Below are 12,607 nucleotides of genomic sequence, written 5' to 3'. Positions count from 1 at the left end.
TCATAGTTTTGACGCAAGAGAGGGTCTGACAAAGAACCACCCTGTTGTAATAAAGCCAATCTAATTCACAATTTGTCAGCATATGACAATTCACAACAAGCTCCATTACACACATACACACATGCGCACACACATGCGCACGCACACACACACACACACACACACACACACACACACACACACACACACACACACACACACACACACACACACACACACACACACACACACACGCACACACACACACACACACACACACACACACACACACACACAGACACACACACACACACACACACACACACACACACACACAAGCCTGACAAAATGAAGGCATGCCCCTCAAATGATTGTGCTTTCTAATGTAAGCCTAGGCGACTTCTAGGCTATGTATCTCTATATTATAAATGTACTGTATACTTTGACTCAGCATAATGTAATGATATAGACCTACTGTGTGATTTACCGAAGGGATCAAATTATATTAGGTCTTACTGTGAACTATAGCTGGGCAAAATAAATGGTGCATTTGTTAAACTCCATATCACATCAACACCCTCTTTCAAACCCTTGCACCACTTCCTGCCATAAAATCGTCACATCCGCCGACTGAAAATAGTCTAGAACATTACAGTGCGTTCGCGTGTTTTCCAATGTGTAGTGATGTCACTACACGCCGCCCCTGCCGTGTTGCTTTGACTATATTGCAATGATGACAGGGTGCTATGTGTTGTGGTTGTTCGAAAGATCACGAACAATTCAGGGGGGAGAAATCTAAGAGCAAAGCTTACATTTTATTAGGATCGTACCCACGTAACGTTACAGTCCGGCCAGGGCTAGCTGCACTTAGCAACAGGTAAGCATAATTAAATTGTGGCTGGGCATTTTAGCTAGCTAGTGTTTAGGAACTAACGTTTACCATGCTGTCAGCAGTCTTTTCAGAATTAAAAAAAAATCAGATTTGCCGCGATCATGCTGCGAATTGCTACTGGTAGTATGACATTGACTGGGCTTGTGGTAGCATGGTTTATTATACATTTGTGTACAGGACGGTTGCAAGCTGGCGCATGCTTCTGCCACCACCCATGAGCAATAAGTCAGCAGTTGCCAGTAAATCTGGCACTTCACATAAAGTCATATAATGTCTATGCTTCACATAACAGGTTATCCAATCCAGTTGTGTCCGCGAACAGGCTGACTAAGCCTGTCATAAATGCCATTAGAGTTAGAGTTGCAAATGCCATTAGAGTTAGAGTTGCACAAATGCTTAAGTGTACATTTTAACACGAAGTATATTTGTAGAGTGTTGCTGCCATTACACCTAGACCTTTGGAACTGTCTGCAGAGGACGTAGCTACTTTCTGTGAATACTCATGTTGTGATTTAGAGGTCTGGTCATATTCCATCATTTGAGACTAGGGTTAGATCTATAGCGTGTAATCGCTCATTTGGGCATTACAGGGAACCCACTTAATAGTGTTACATTACAATGCAAACACAGACACATTTGCTAGAAATCAAATTACATAGACTGTAAAGTCAAGTCATTTGGGAGTTGCATAAGTGGTGCGGAGCACCGTATTTCACTTCCTTCTCGTGTATTCTGTGTTGTTCTAGAAGCCCTCTGGTCATCTTGGTGTCAGAGGGGGAATACACAATAAACTTAAAACCTCTTTCATTTAAATTATCTAAGTTTGTCTCGCTGAACCTCATCGAAAACGAAGTCTTAACATTATCACTTCTTTTTAACAGTGGACCCTGACAAATTCAAAATTCCATTTTGGGCCTTTCTAGAACAACTGCTTGTAAGAGTTACTCAGCACTTACAGCTGTGTGGCAGTTAAAAATGTTACTATTTTTGGACACTGATGATCCCTGTTCCTTCCCCCACCTCCAGGACCGCACTGAACGTGCCTGGACACAGTGGACAGTGGCTACCTTGAGCTGGAATCAGATCCAGGCGGCGGTGGTGGGGGCTTGGGGCAATGCTGTGCTGGGGCAACGCCTCCTACGGCCAGCTGGGCCTGGGCGGGATTGAGGAGGAGATAGTGGTGGAGCCACGCAGCTGCGACTTCTTCTCGGGGAAGCGCTTGTCTGGTGTGGGCTGTGGCCGCAAACACACGGCCTTCCTGCTGGATGACGGCACGGTGTACACCTGTGGCTGCAATGACCTCGGCCAACTGGGCCACGAGAAGCCCCGCAAGAAACCAGGTTGGTCGCTATTCATGTATCCATACATAGGAATGAATACAGGTTAGCCTAGAAAATCCCCCTTTTACAGCTGTGAATGTGCTAAACCAGTATTTGGAAATGTTGGTGTTGTTGTTTTTTTAAACCATTTTTTATTCATTGTTAAAAATCTTAAGTTTTGAGGAAATCACAGTTCTTAATGTGTTTTGTTTCTCTCTAGTCTCCCAGTCTGCAGTATTTATATAATTTGCAACAGGAGACTTACTAAATACTCTATTTTTTATCAGGCTAAAGAAAGAACCAGGCAAATAAGATGTTCGACTCATGTTTGAGCCTACATATTGTGTCACGGACTGCTATTGCACAGCATCCCTCTCTAGTGCTGATGGTGGTCCTGTTTTCTCCAGAACAGGTTGCGGCCCTAGATGCCCAGGTCATCGTGGCGCTGTCATGCGGTGAGGCCCACACTCTCGCCCTCAATGACAAGGGACAGGTCTTTGCCTGGGGACTGGCGTCAGATGGCCAACTGGGCTTGGTCAACTCGGAAGAATCGGTCCGCGTACCAAGGTAGGGAGGTCATCATCCGTGTGGGAAGGAAACACATTCTGCTTCTCAGAGGAAGTACCTCTTAGCTTAGGCAGTTAACCAAACAGAGGGAACATGATTCATACTGAAAGTCTCTGGGAATAAAAGCGATTGGCTAAACAGGGTACATGATTAACACTGGAAGTCTCTCTGAATAAAAGCGATTGGCTAAACAGGGTACATGATTAACACTGAAAGTCTCTCTGAATAAAAGCATGCAGGCTAATACGGTGTGTGTTACTACCAGTGTTATCGTCACTGCACTGATTCCTGCTGATAGCCCACATTCATTGATTAAAAACAACAACAATAACAACATAATTAACTAATGTGTTCATATTGGAAGTGTGTTAGGACAAAAGAGACCCATGTTACACTGCTTCTTTAGTTTTCATGTTTGCAAAATGTGCTAGGTCATGCCAACTAGTGACACTGATAGGGGAAGAGCTCTTTATCTAGATGAAGAAGTTTCCCAAGAATGGGGTCTGACTTGACTGAAATATGCCTTTCTTAAGACCAACTCCTCTGAATGTTTCCTGTGTTTACGTGGCTGATAGCTTTGATGGACCTACAGATTGGGTTGAGTTGATCTTTTTTTACCATTGTGTTATGACCATCCTTTCTATCTTAACTTCAGAAACATCAAGAGTTTATCAGAAGTCTGCATAACGCAGGTAGCCTGTGGATACCGGCATTCTCTTGCCCTTGCCAAAGGTGGGTGTCCTGAACGGTACTTGACAGCCCAGTCTCATGATCTCGTATCTCATGCTTTTTGATTCATAGGTGCTAGGTTTCATTTGTGTAAATGTGGTTTGTGTGACCCCATTAAGAGTTAGCATCGTCTGAGCTGCTGCTTTGCAAGAAATCAACAGATTGTAATGAGTCCTCTATTTTTATATCTCTGGACTATTCATAGGGCTTATACCACAATCAACACACAGTACATCCGTTCTGGTTTTCATAGTTACCATGGTAAACTTGTTTATGGCAGACTTTATATCATCATGCTGATTTTTAAAACCACGCAGTTTGTTACAAAATAGTCATCACACTTTGGATAACATTTGACCTATTTGTATGGTGTCCCAGGATCAGAAAATAAAACACCTCTGTCTACCAATAAGTAAGGTGTATTTTCTGTGTGGTGTTCAAGAGCCTTGTGTCTGTATCGGTCTCACAGAGGTACTCGAGTGTAAAGGGTATGAAAGTGCTGACGTACTAACCTCGTAAAGTAAAGCCCTGTGCTCTCTTTAACATTCTCAGACCCAACCCCTCGTAATAGAGGACTGGTTATAGTGTCTGCTGAGTTCTAGGTTGAACACTAAACTCTCTAAAATCACACTCACATTTTGGCCTTGCAGCTCGTGAAGACTGAATAAAGGATTTGATTCACACCACCAATCTTAAATGAGCATGTCGGGTAGAAAGATGCTATATTAATCCAGAAGGAGCATACCAGATGTTTTGGGTCTGCCACTAGATAGATAGAGCAGGTATGCCTGTGCTGTGCTAAATGTAATTATGTAGTAAGACTTCAAATACTACTATAATTCTACAAGATACCAACAGAACATAGCTAGAAATTTGAAAGACACATTCTAGCTTATTTCGTTAATAAAATACGTTGATTTAAGAAATGTGTAGCTTGGACTGCTCCATATAGATTCTGGTTTGTTGATTATTCTTCCTTAGAATACGTATGTCTGACTTTCTGTAGGGTCTCACTGATATCTTTAATGTGTCGAAAGACTGGAATTCATGTCCTTGTGCTCCTGCTGTCCCTTGCTCAGACCCTGTGTCCCTAAAAAATAAGTATATCTGACATCCTGTAGGGTCTTACTGTTATCTTTAGGTTTGTGGTAAGACTGGAATTCATATCCTTGTATAGAAATGTGTAGCTTGGGCTGCTCTATATAGATTCTGATTTGTTGAGTATGCTTCCTTAGAATAAGTACAGTATGTCTTACTGTTATCTTTTAATGTGTGGGAAGACTGGAAATCATATCCCTGTGCTTCTGCTGTCCCTTGCTCAGACCCTGTGCCCCTAAAAAATAAGTATGTCTGACAACCTGTAGGGTCTTACTGATATCTTTAGTGTGTTGGAAGACTGGAATCACTGTTATCTTTAGTTTTGTGGGAAGACTGGAAATCATGTCCCTGTGCTCCTCCTGTGCCTTACTCAGACCCTGTGCTCCTCCTGTGCCTTGCTCACACCCTGTGCTCCTGTGCCCCTCTCTCCAGGAGGCCAGGTCTTCTCCTGGGGCCAGAACAAGTACGGGCAGCTGGGGCTGGGCATGGTGGGTCCGTCTGTCTCGTCCCCCCAGGTCATCCAGTCCCTGCTGGGGGTCCCCTTCACTCACATCGACGCTGGCGGGGCGCACAGCTTTGCCCTCTCATTCTCGGGGGCAGTATTTGGTTGGGGCCGCAACAAGTTTGGGCAACTAGGACTGAATGACACTAATGGTGAGGGGAGGTGTGTCTGTGTGTGTGTGTGTGTGTGTGTGTGTGTGTGTGTGTGTGTGTGTGTGATGCCCTCATGACTCGAGTGGCCATGTGCTGCAGATAAATGCTGAACTCACTGATGGTGTTTTTTTATTTAATTCATTTACTCACCATAGAAATTAATTGGATGAGATGAGCCACGATGCACAGGTGTGTGTGTGTGTGGTCTGTGTGTGCGTGTGCGTGTGCGTGTGCGTGTGCGTGTGTGCGTGTGAGTGTGAGTGTGCGTGTGAGTGTGCCAGTGAGTGATGAGCCATAATGCACAGGTGTGAAGGACTGAACTTAGAGGACATTTATTCGGATGTCATTGCGGTGTAACCCCGTGAAGAATGAATGATAAGAAATGTGTGTTTCACAGGCAGCTTATTCCTCCAGTGGAATGGCTTTCTCTTCATATTTACATTTCTCTCCTCTCCCCCGGGTCTCCCTGTGTGCCCTCCTTCCTTTCAGACCGGTATTTTCCGGCTCTTTTAAAGACACTGCGGTCCCAGAGAGTGGTGTACATCTGCTGTGGAGAGGACCACACTGCCGCACTTACAAAGGTGACCTGTCCCTCTCTCACTCTCTATCTCTCTCTCTCTCTCACACACACACACACACACACAAACACACTCACACACACACACACACACACACACACACTTTGTCATCTATTTACTGACCCAACCGCAAGGGCACCCCCCCCTCAAATTATATTTATATACAGTACATCTGCCCTGTGTTGATTTACTAGTTGTGTGTGTGTGTGTGTGAATTCTTACAGGAGGGAGGAGTGTTCACCTTCGGAGCAGGAGGATACGGGCAGCTGGGCCACAACAGCACCAGCCATGAGATCAATCCCCGCAAGGTGTTCGAGCTCATGGGAAATGTAGTCACACAAATCGCCTGTGGCAGGTTAGCAAAGACTGCAACGTCTTCAGTGTCTGTATGTCAGTGCCTCAGTTGCTTGTTAAAGGTAAAAGGTCAGGGCTTTGAGGATGTTACGTGAAGTGTTTTATTTGTATTTTTTTTAATCATCACTGTTTGTCAGTGCCTCAGTTGCTTGAGGATATTAGGATATACAGTACTGTGCAAAAGTTTTAGGCAGGTGTGAAAAAATGCTATGAACTAAGAATGCTTTGAAAAATGTAAACAATAAATGTTTATTTTGTATCCATTTACATGGTAAGACTGAGCACAGCAACAAGACACAACGTAGTTATACTGCATCAGCAGGGTCTCTCCCAAACAAAGATTTCAAAGCAGACAGGGGTTTCAAAATGTGCAGTTCAAGCTCTTTTGAAGAAGACGTTGAGGATCGTAGACGGAGTGGTCAGCCAAGGAAACTTAATGCAGCTTTTGAAGAAGACGTTGAGGATCGTAGACGGAGTGGTCAGCCAAGGAAACTTAATGCAGCTGATGAAAAACACATCAAGCTTATTTACCTTCGAAATCGGAAGATTTCAAGCAGTGGCATCAGCTCAGAACTGGCAGAAACCAGTGGTACCCAGGTACAGATATTTACTGTCTGGGGAAGTCTGGCCAGAAGTGGTCTTCATGGAAGAGTTGCAGCCAAAAAGCTCAACCCCGACAAGGAAACAAGGCCAAGTGACTGAACTAAGCACGAAAACATAGAAACTGGGGTGCAGAAACATGGCAGAAGGTGCTCTGGACTGATGAGTCAAAATTAGAAATATTTGGCTGTAGAAGAAGGCAGTTTGTTCGCCGAAGGGCTGGAGAGAGGTACAATAATGAGAGTCTGCAGGCAACAGTGAAGCATGGTAGAGGTTCCTTTCCAGTTTGGGGCTGCATTTCTGCAAGTGGAGTTGGAGATTTGGTCAGGATGAATGGTGTCCTCAATGCTGAGAAATACAGGCAGATACTAATCCATCATGCAATACCATCAGGGAGGCGTATGGTTGGCACCAAATGTATTCTGCAGCAGGAACATAACCCCAAACATACAGCCAATGTCATTAAAAACTATCTTCAGCTTAAAGAAGAACAGAAAGTCCTGCAAGTGATGGTATGACCCCCACAGAGCCCTGATCTCTACATCATCGAGTCTGTCTGGGTTTACATGAAGAGACAGAAGAATTTTAGGAAGCCTACATCCACAGAAGATCTGTGGTTAGTTCTCCGAGATGTTTGGAACAATTTACCAGCAGAGTTCCTTCAAAAACTGTGCGCAAGTGTATCTGGAAGAATTGATGCTATTTTGAAGGCAAAGGGTGGTCACACCAAATATTGATTTAATTTAGAATTTTCTTCTGTTCCTTCACTGCATTTTGTTAATTTATGAAGAATTGATGAAAATAAACGGTTAACACTTCCATTTTTGAAAGCATTCTTAGTTAACAGCATTTTTTCACACCTGCCTAAAACTTTTGCACAGTACTGTATATATTTTTTTAATCATCACTTGTGGTTTGAATGGACTTAATGGTATGGAATCTAATGAGGAGCCGTATGTTTTGTCGTTTGTCTGAAGACAGCACACATTGGCCTTCATCTCCACCTCAGGCAAGGTCAACTCCTTCGGGCTGGGGGGCAACGGGCAGCTAGGGACGCGCTCCACCTGTAACAGGAAGAGCCCCGCGCTGGTCAAGGGCCCCTGGAAGGCCCTCAACGGCCCCCCCGACCCAGACGACACACACTCCGGTTAGTTTGGCTTTATGTCCATAATGAGACACACACAGACAGATACACACTCATTGAGACACACACAGACAGATACACACTCATACACTGGCACTGACGACACACACTCTGGTTAGTTTGGCTTTATGTCCATAATGAGACACACACACACAGATACACACTCATACACACTGGCACTTAACATTGAAACTGAGACAGAACTGAGTTGATATTGCCCTGGTTATCGACACAGAAACACACATGCACATGTCCCATAACTCAAATGCAGTGTATCTTCGTCCTCCTGAAAGTCACTGGAAGGACACACATCCACAGCCTGAAATGCGTTTGTCGGTTTCGGAGTTGCTTTAGTGCCTGCAGAAAGTCAGCAATTAGACAAGTCATCCGGGCAGCCTGGTGCTCATGGTGTGTTTTTTGCCTCTCGCTTGTTTCAGGCTCTGAGCACGGACACTATGTGAAGCGGATTTTTGCCGGAGGGGACCAGAGTTTTTCCCACTTTAGTACAGACCAGGTGCGTCCCTGGTGGAAAGTGCATGACAATCAGGTGAAATGATGAATTAACTCCAAACCGCCACAAGCTCCCCCTGGGGTCCTAGTGTCCCTAGTGTTCACGTCCACTTGAGTGTACTGATGTAACAGTTCTCCAAACTTCTCTCTCTCTCTCTCTCTCTCTCTCTCTCTCTCTCTCCTCTAGACCGACCTTGCCCCAGACGATTTCCGAGTGCCTGATCCTCGAGGTCACATTCACGTGCTGAATGCCAACCTCATCCAGAAGTGGCTGAGCCATGCGCATGGACGATTGCCACCTGAAATCTCCAAGTAAGCCAGCGTCTACGGCAGCACTAACTGTGACAGACACCAGGGTTAGGGTTAGGGTTAAGTAAGTCAGCGTCCACTCCACGGCAGCATTCACTGGGACAGACACCAGGGTTAGGGTTAGGCAGTGGCGGTGCGTCAATACAAGGCGCTGGGGCGCCGCCCACCCTACAATTTTGAGATGAAAAAAAAAAAAAAAAATGTCAAAAAACATTATATATCAAATAATTTAATAAGAAATGTACCGTTTTAAAGCGTTAAATGTGTGCCGAGACCGTAAGCCCCTGTCAAAAAACACTTAAATGTGACCAAATATAATATATTGCCATTCGTTATCATTGAGAGAGAAGCCATTCCTCCCTGTGGGCGCCAACCAAGTGGAAGTTACTTAGTAGGGTTAGGGTTAAGTAAGTCAGCGTCCACGCCACACACTCACTGGGACACACACACCAGGGGCCAAACAGTGGGATAGCCAGAACCGCAGAGGTCCGGTGTGGAATTTGCTATTAATTTGTAAAGACTGATTTGTGTTTTGTGTCATCTAGGTAATTCCCAAAGTTGCTTTTTGAAAGGTCTCTATGATATTGCAAATGTGTCTTGTCAGAAATGTTAAAAACATTTTTTTTTTTATCTTAAACACAGTTTGAAGTGCTTGTGAGTTCTATTTCTGAGGTTTACTAATTGTCTGTTTGATATTCCTCATAGTGAGATTGATGTTGTGTTCTCCTCAGCGAGTTGCCTCAATGGGAGCTTCTTGTCAAAAAGGTGATGTACATCCCTGATGCTTTTTCATGATGAAACACACACACACACACGCACACACACACACACACACACACACACACACACAGCGAGTTGCCTCAATGGGAGCATCTTGTCTAAAAGGTGATGTACATCCCTGATGCTTTTTCATGATGAAACACACACACACACACGCACACACACACACACACACACACACACACACACACACACACAGCGAGTTGCCTCAATGGGAGCATCTTGTCTAAAAGGTGATGTACATCCCTGATGCTTTTTCATGATGAAACACACACACACACGCACACAGACACACACACAGCGAGTTGCCTCAATGGGAGCATCTTGTCTAAAAGGTGATGTACATCCCTGATGCTGATTCATGATGAAACACTGCTGGGACTCACTGAGGTGTTTAAGGGGGTCTCAGAGCTAAAGGCTATAAATACATGATCTTAGACAGCTGTAACTTGACAGGACCAAGGGATGGAAAGTTGGACAATTCATACTGGTATTTATAGACATTTTGGAAACAACCTAGTATTTGTTTTTACCTGCACTTTACATTGTTAGTTTTATTGTAAACAAAACAAAAAGTATGGAAAAATAAATGTTCAGGATTAGCTGGCTTCTGGTGGGGGCTGTTTTGAGCCTGCCTGGTCTGTTGTGGAAGACAAGAATGTACAGTAACAGTCAAAAGTTTTGGACAAACCTTATTTTTAGATGTTTTTTCTTTACTTTTATTATTTTCTACATGGTAGATAACACTTTTTTTGTGCAGTTCATCCTTCCATATGTGTTCTTTTGTAGTTTAAATATCTTCAGTATTATTCTACAATGTAGAAAATAATAAAAGTAAGAAAACACTTCTCAAAAGAATTAAAGGTGTGTAATTAAAGGTGTGTCCAAACTCAAATGCATCAGAAGTGCACCTTTTCCAGTAACCATACGGTCACCTCATTTCAGATCCTATTCTTTGTAATCCTGACCAGCCTGTAAACTAGAGTGGTGTGTGTTTTGTGTCCACAGCCACCCAGACCACTACAACACCAGTAGTAAGTGCTCAGGGGTGGACATGAACACCGCTCGCGTACTCTTGCACAGAGTGATCCAACCAGACTATCCACAGATCTCACAGCTGGTGAGCGTGTGTGTTTATATGAGAGAGGCGCCTTTCTCCATTTTGTTGCTGTGATTACACCTACTGTCGTCATGATATATACTAAACACTGCGCAGACTACTACGGAGACACGGAATGTTTTTGTAACTTGGTCATGCACCTGGAAGACCCCACCACACAGTAAATAAATGAGCTCAAGACTTCAAACAGCAATCCAGAAGGTTAGTTTAGGACTTTTGGTGTTAACAACACTCTGAAGGCAGATTCACACTGACAAGCCTGAACCTAGCAACCCAGCAATGGCAATGCTGACAAGTGATCCTCACTGCAGACTGTGAGATCCAGAGGGTGGACTGCATTTTGATTGGTCGATCGTACTCCTTCTACTGCATTTCTATTGGTTGTCATGTTCCAGCAAAGTAATATTTACTCGTTTTGCTGCCATACTGTTTCTTCATTGTAAAGTAATCCAACCTTTTGATGAAAAAACAAACTTTAAATTACGCTAAAAACGTAATCATTTGAAAGCATTTAAAATGATTACACTGTAGTTTTGGTTTCCAAGTTAGTGATGCTTAACAGCTAACACTAATCACATTAAGCCTTCAGGCTAAGCCTGGCTAGTCTATACCGTGTTCCTTTATTATACAGGCCAGGACTTCCAGTTAAAAGTCCACCATATTAAGCGTTACGGATTCTCCCCTGTTTCCCCATCCATTTTTCTGTCAGTGATTTGTGTCCCTTTTACCGTCTCTACTTACATCGACACGAGTGTAGCAGTGACCTCGACCAGCTGAGAGAAGGAGAATTCTGAGTGTTTGTATTTATGAATTAAAAAAAAATGAATGCATCGTGATGAATCGTGAATCATTTCATAACTGAATCGTAATCGAATCGTGAGGCAAGTGAAGATTCACCGCTCTAGTTTGTTTTGTCTCGAGCCTTGATCTCAATGGCGTTTGCACTGTGCCTTCTGATATGCAGCTGTAATGTCTGTATGTTTCCCCCCAGGTGTGCAGGAGTCTGGAGAAGATCCTGGCCCCTAGACTCATCTCCGCTCCCCCGGACATCGAGGCCCTGAGGCTCTATGTCACTCTGCCCGAGTGCCCTCTCCTCCACAACCCCAGCAACTACGCATCCCTGACCATCCCCCTGGCCAGTGCCACCGTGGGCCTGAAGGAGGCCGCACACACCGTGCTCTGTGAGTGGATGGCCTGGTCCTCTCCTCTCTCCTCTCCTCTCCACTCCTCTCCTCCTCTCCTCTCCTCTCCTCTCCTCTCCTCTCCTCTCCTCTCCACTCCTCTCCTCTCCTCTACTCTCCTCTCCCCTCCTCCCCTCTCCTCTCCTCTCCTCTCCTCTCCTCTCCTCTCCTCTCCTCTCCCATGCTCTCCTCTCCTCTCCTCTCAGGCCAAGGCCTCTCCTCTCTTCTCCTCTCCTCTCTCCTCTCCTCTCCTCTCTTCTCCCTTCCTCTCCTCTCTTCTCCCCTCCTCTCCTTTCCTCTCCTCTCCTCTCCTCTCCTCTCCTCTCCTCTCCACTCCTCCCCTATCCTCTCCTCTCCTCCTCTCCTCTCCTCCCCTATCCTTTCCTCTCCTCCCCTCCCCTCTCCTCTCCTCTCCTCTCCTCTCTTCTCCCCTCCTCCCCTCTCTTCTCCCTTCCTCTCCTCTCTCCTCTCCTCTCTCTTCCCCTCTCCTCTCCTCTCCTCTCCTCTCCTCTTCTCTCCCCTCCTCCCCTCTCTTCTCCCTTCCTCTCCTCTCTCCTCTCCTCTCTCCTCTCCTCTCTCTTCCCCTCTCCTCTCCTCTCCTCTCCTCTCCTCTTCTCTCCTCTCCTCTCCTCTACTCTCCTCTTCTGTGTGCTCTGTTTCAGGGGGGTTACAGTGCATCTTTGGGAGCATACTACGCTGTTATCCTAAGCCATGGGCTGTAGCTGGTAAAAAGACCTGTTGAGCCTTGTCGCCCGCCTGGCTGCCTAATGCCTGGTGTCTCTCGCTGCTCTCC

General features: G+C 45.0%; 1 protein-coding gene across 2 annotated transcripts in view; it reads left to right on the top strand.

Annotated features, from left to right (window-relative positions):
- Positions 1-649: 649 nt before the first annotated feature.
- Positions 650-12,607, top strand: part of herc4 (HECT and RLD domain containing E3 ubiquitin protein ligase 4) — an 18,769-nt gene continuing 6,811 nt past the window's right edge. Inside the window, exons 1-13 of one of the 2 annotated variants that reach the window (XM_080848784.1) lie at positions 650-856; positions 1,898-2,211; positions 2,598-2,757; positions 3,413-3,489; positions 5,017-5,238; positions 5,728-5,819; positions 6,041-6,171; positions 7,748-7,917; positions 8,352-8,428; positions 8,612-8,736; positions 9,439-9,498; positions 10,522-10,633; positions 11,625-11,814. In XM_080848784.1, coding sequence (XP_080704910.1) covers positions 1,986-2,211; positions 2,598-2,757; positions 3,413-3,489; positions 5,017-5,238; positions 5,728-5,819; positions 6,041-6,171; positions 7,748-7,917; positions 8,352-8,428; positions 8,612-8,736; positions 9,439-9,498; positions 10,522-10,633; positions 11,625-11,814 — 1,642 coding nt within the window. In that variant the 5' untranslated portion in view covers positions 650-856; positions 1,898-1,985. Of the gene's footprint in view, positions 857-1,897; positions 2,212-2,597; positions 2,758-3,412; positions 3,490-5,016; positions 5,239-5,727; positions 5,820-6,040; positions 6,172-7,747; positions 7,918-8,351; positions 8,462-8,611; positions 8,737-9,438; positions 9,499-10,521; positions 10,634-11,624; positions 11,815-12,607 lie in introns of both variants that reach the window. The other variant, XM_080848783.1, reaches the window with a different exon arrangement.

The sequence above is a fragment of the Sprattus sprattus genome (assembly GCF_963457725.1).
Source record: "Sprattus sprattus genome assembly, chromosome: 12".
NCBI classification, from domain to species: Eukaryota; Metazoa; Chordata; class Actinopteri; order Clupeiformes; family Clupeidae; genus Sprattus; species Sprattus sprattus.
This window is presented reverse-complemented; position numbering and strand designations above follow the sequence as displayed.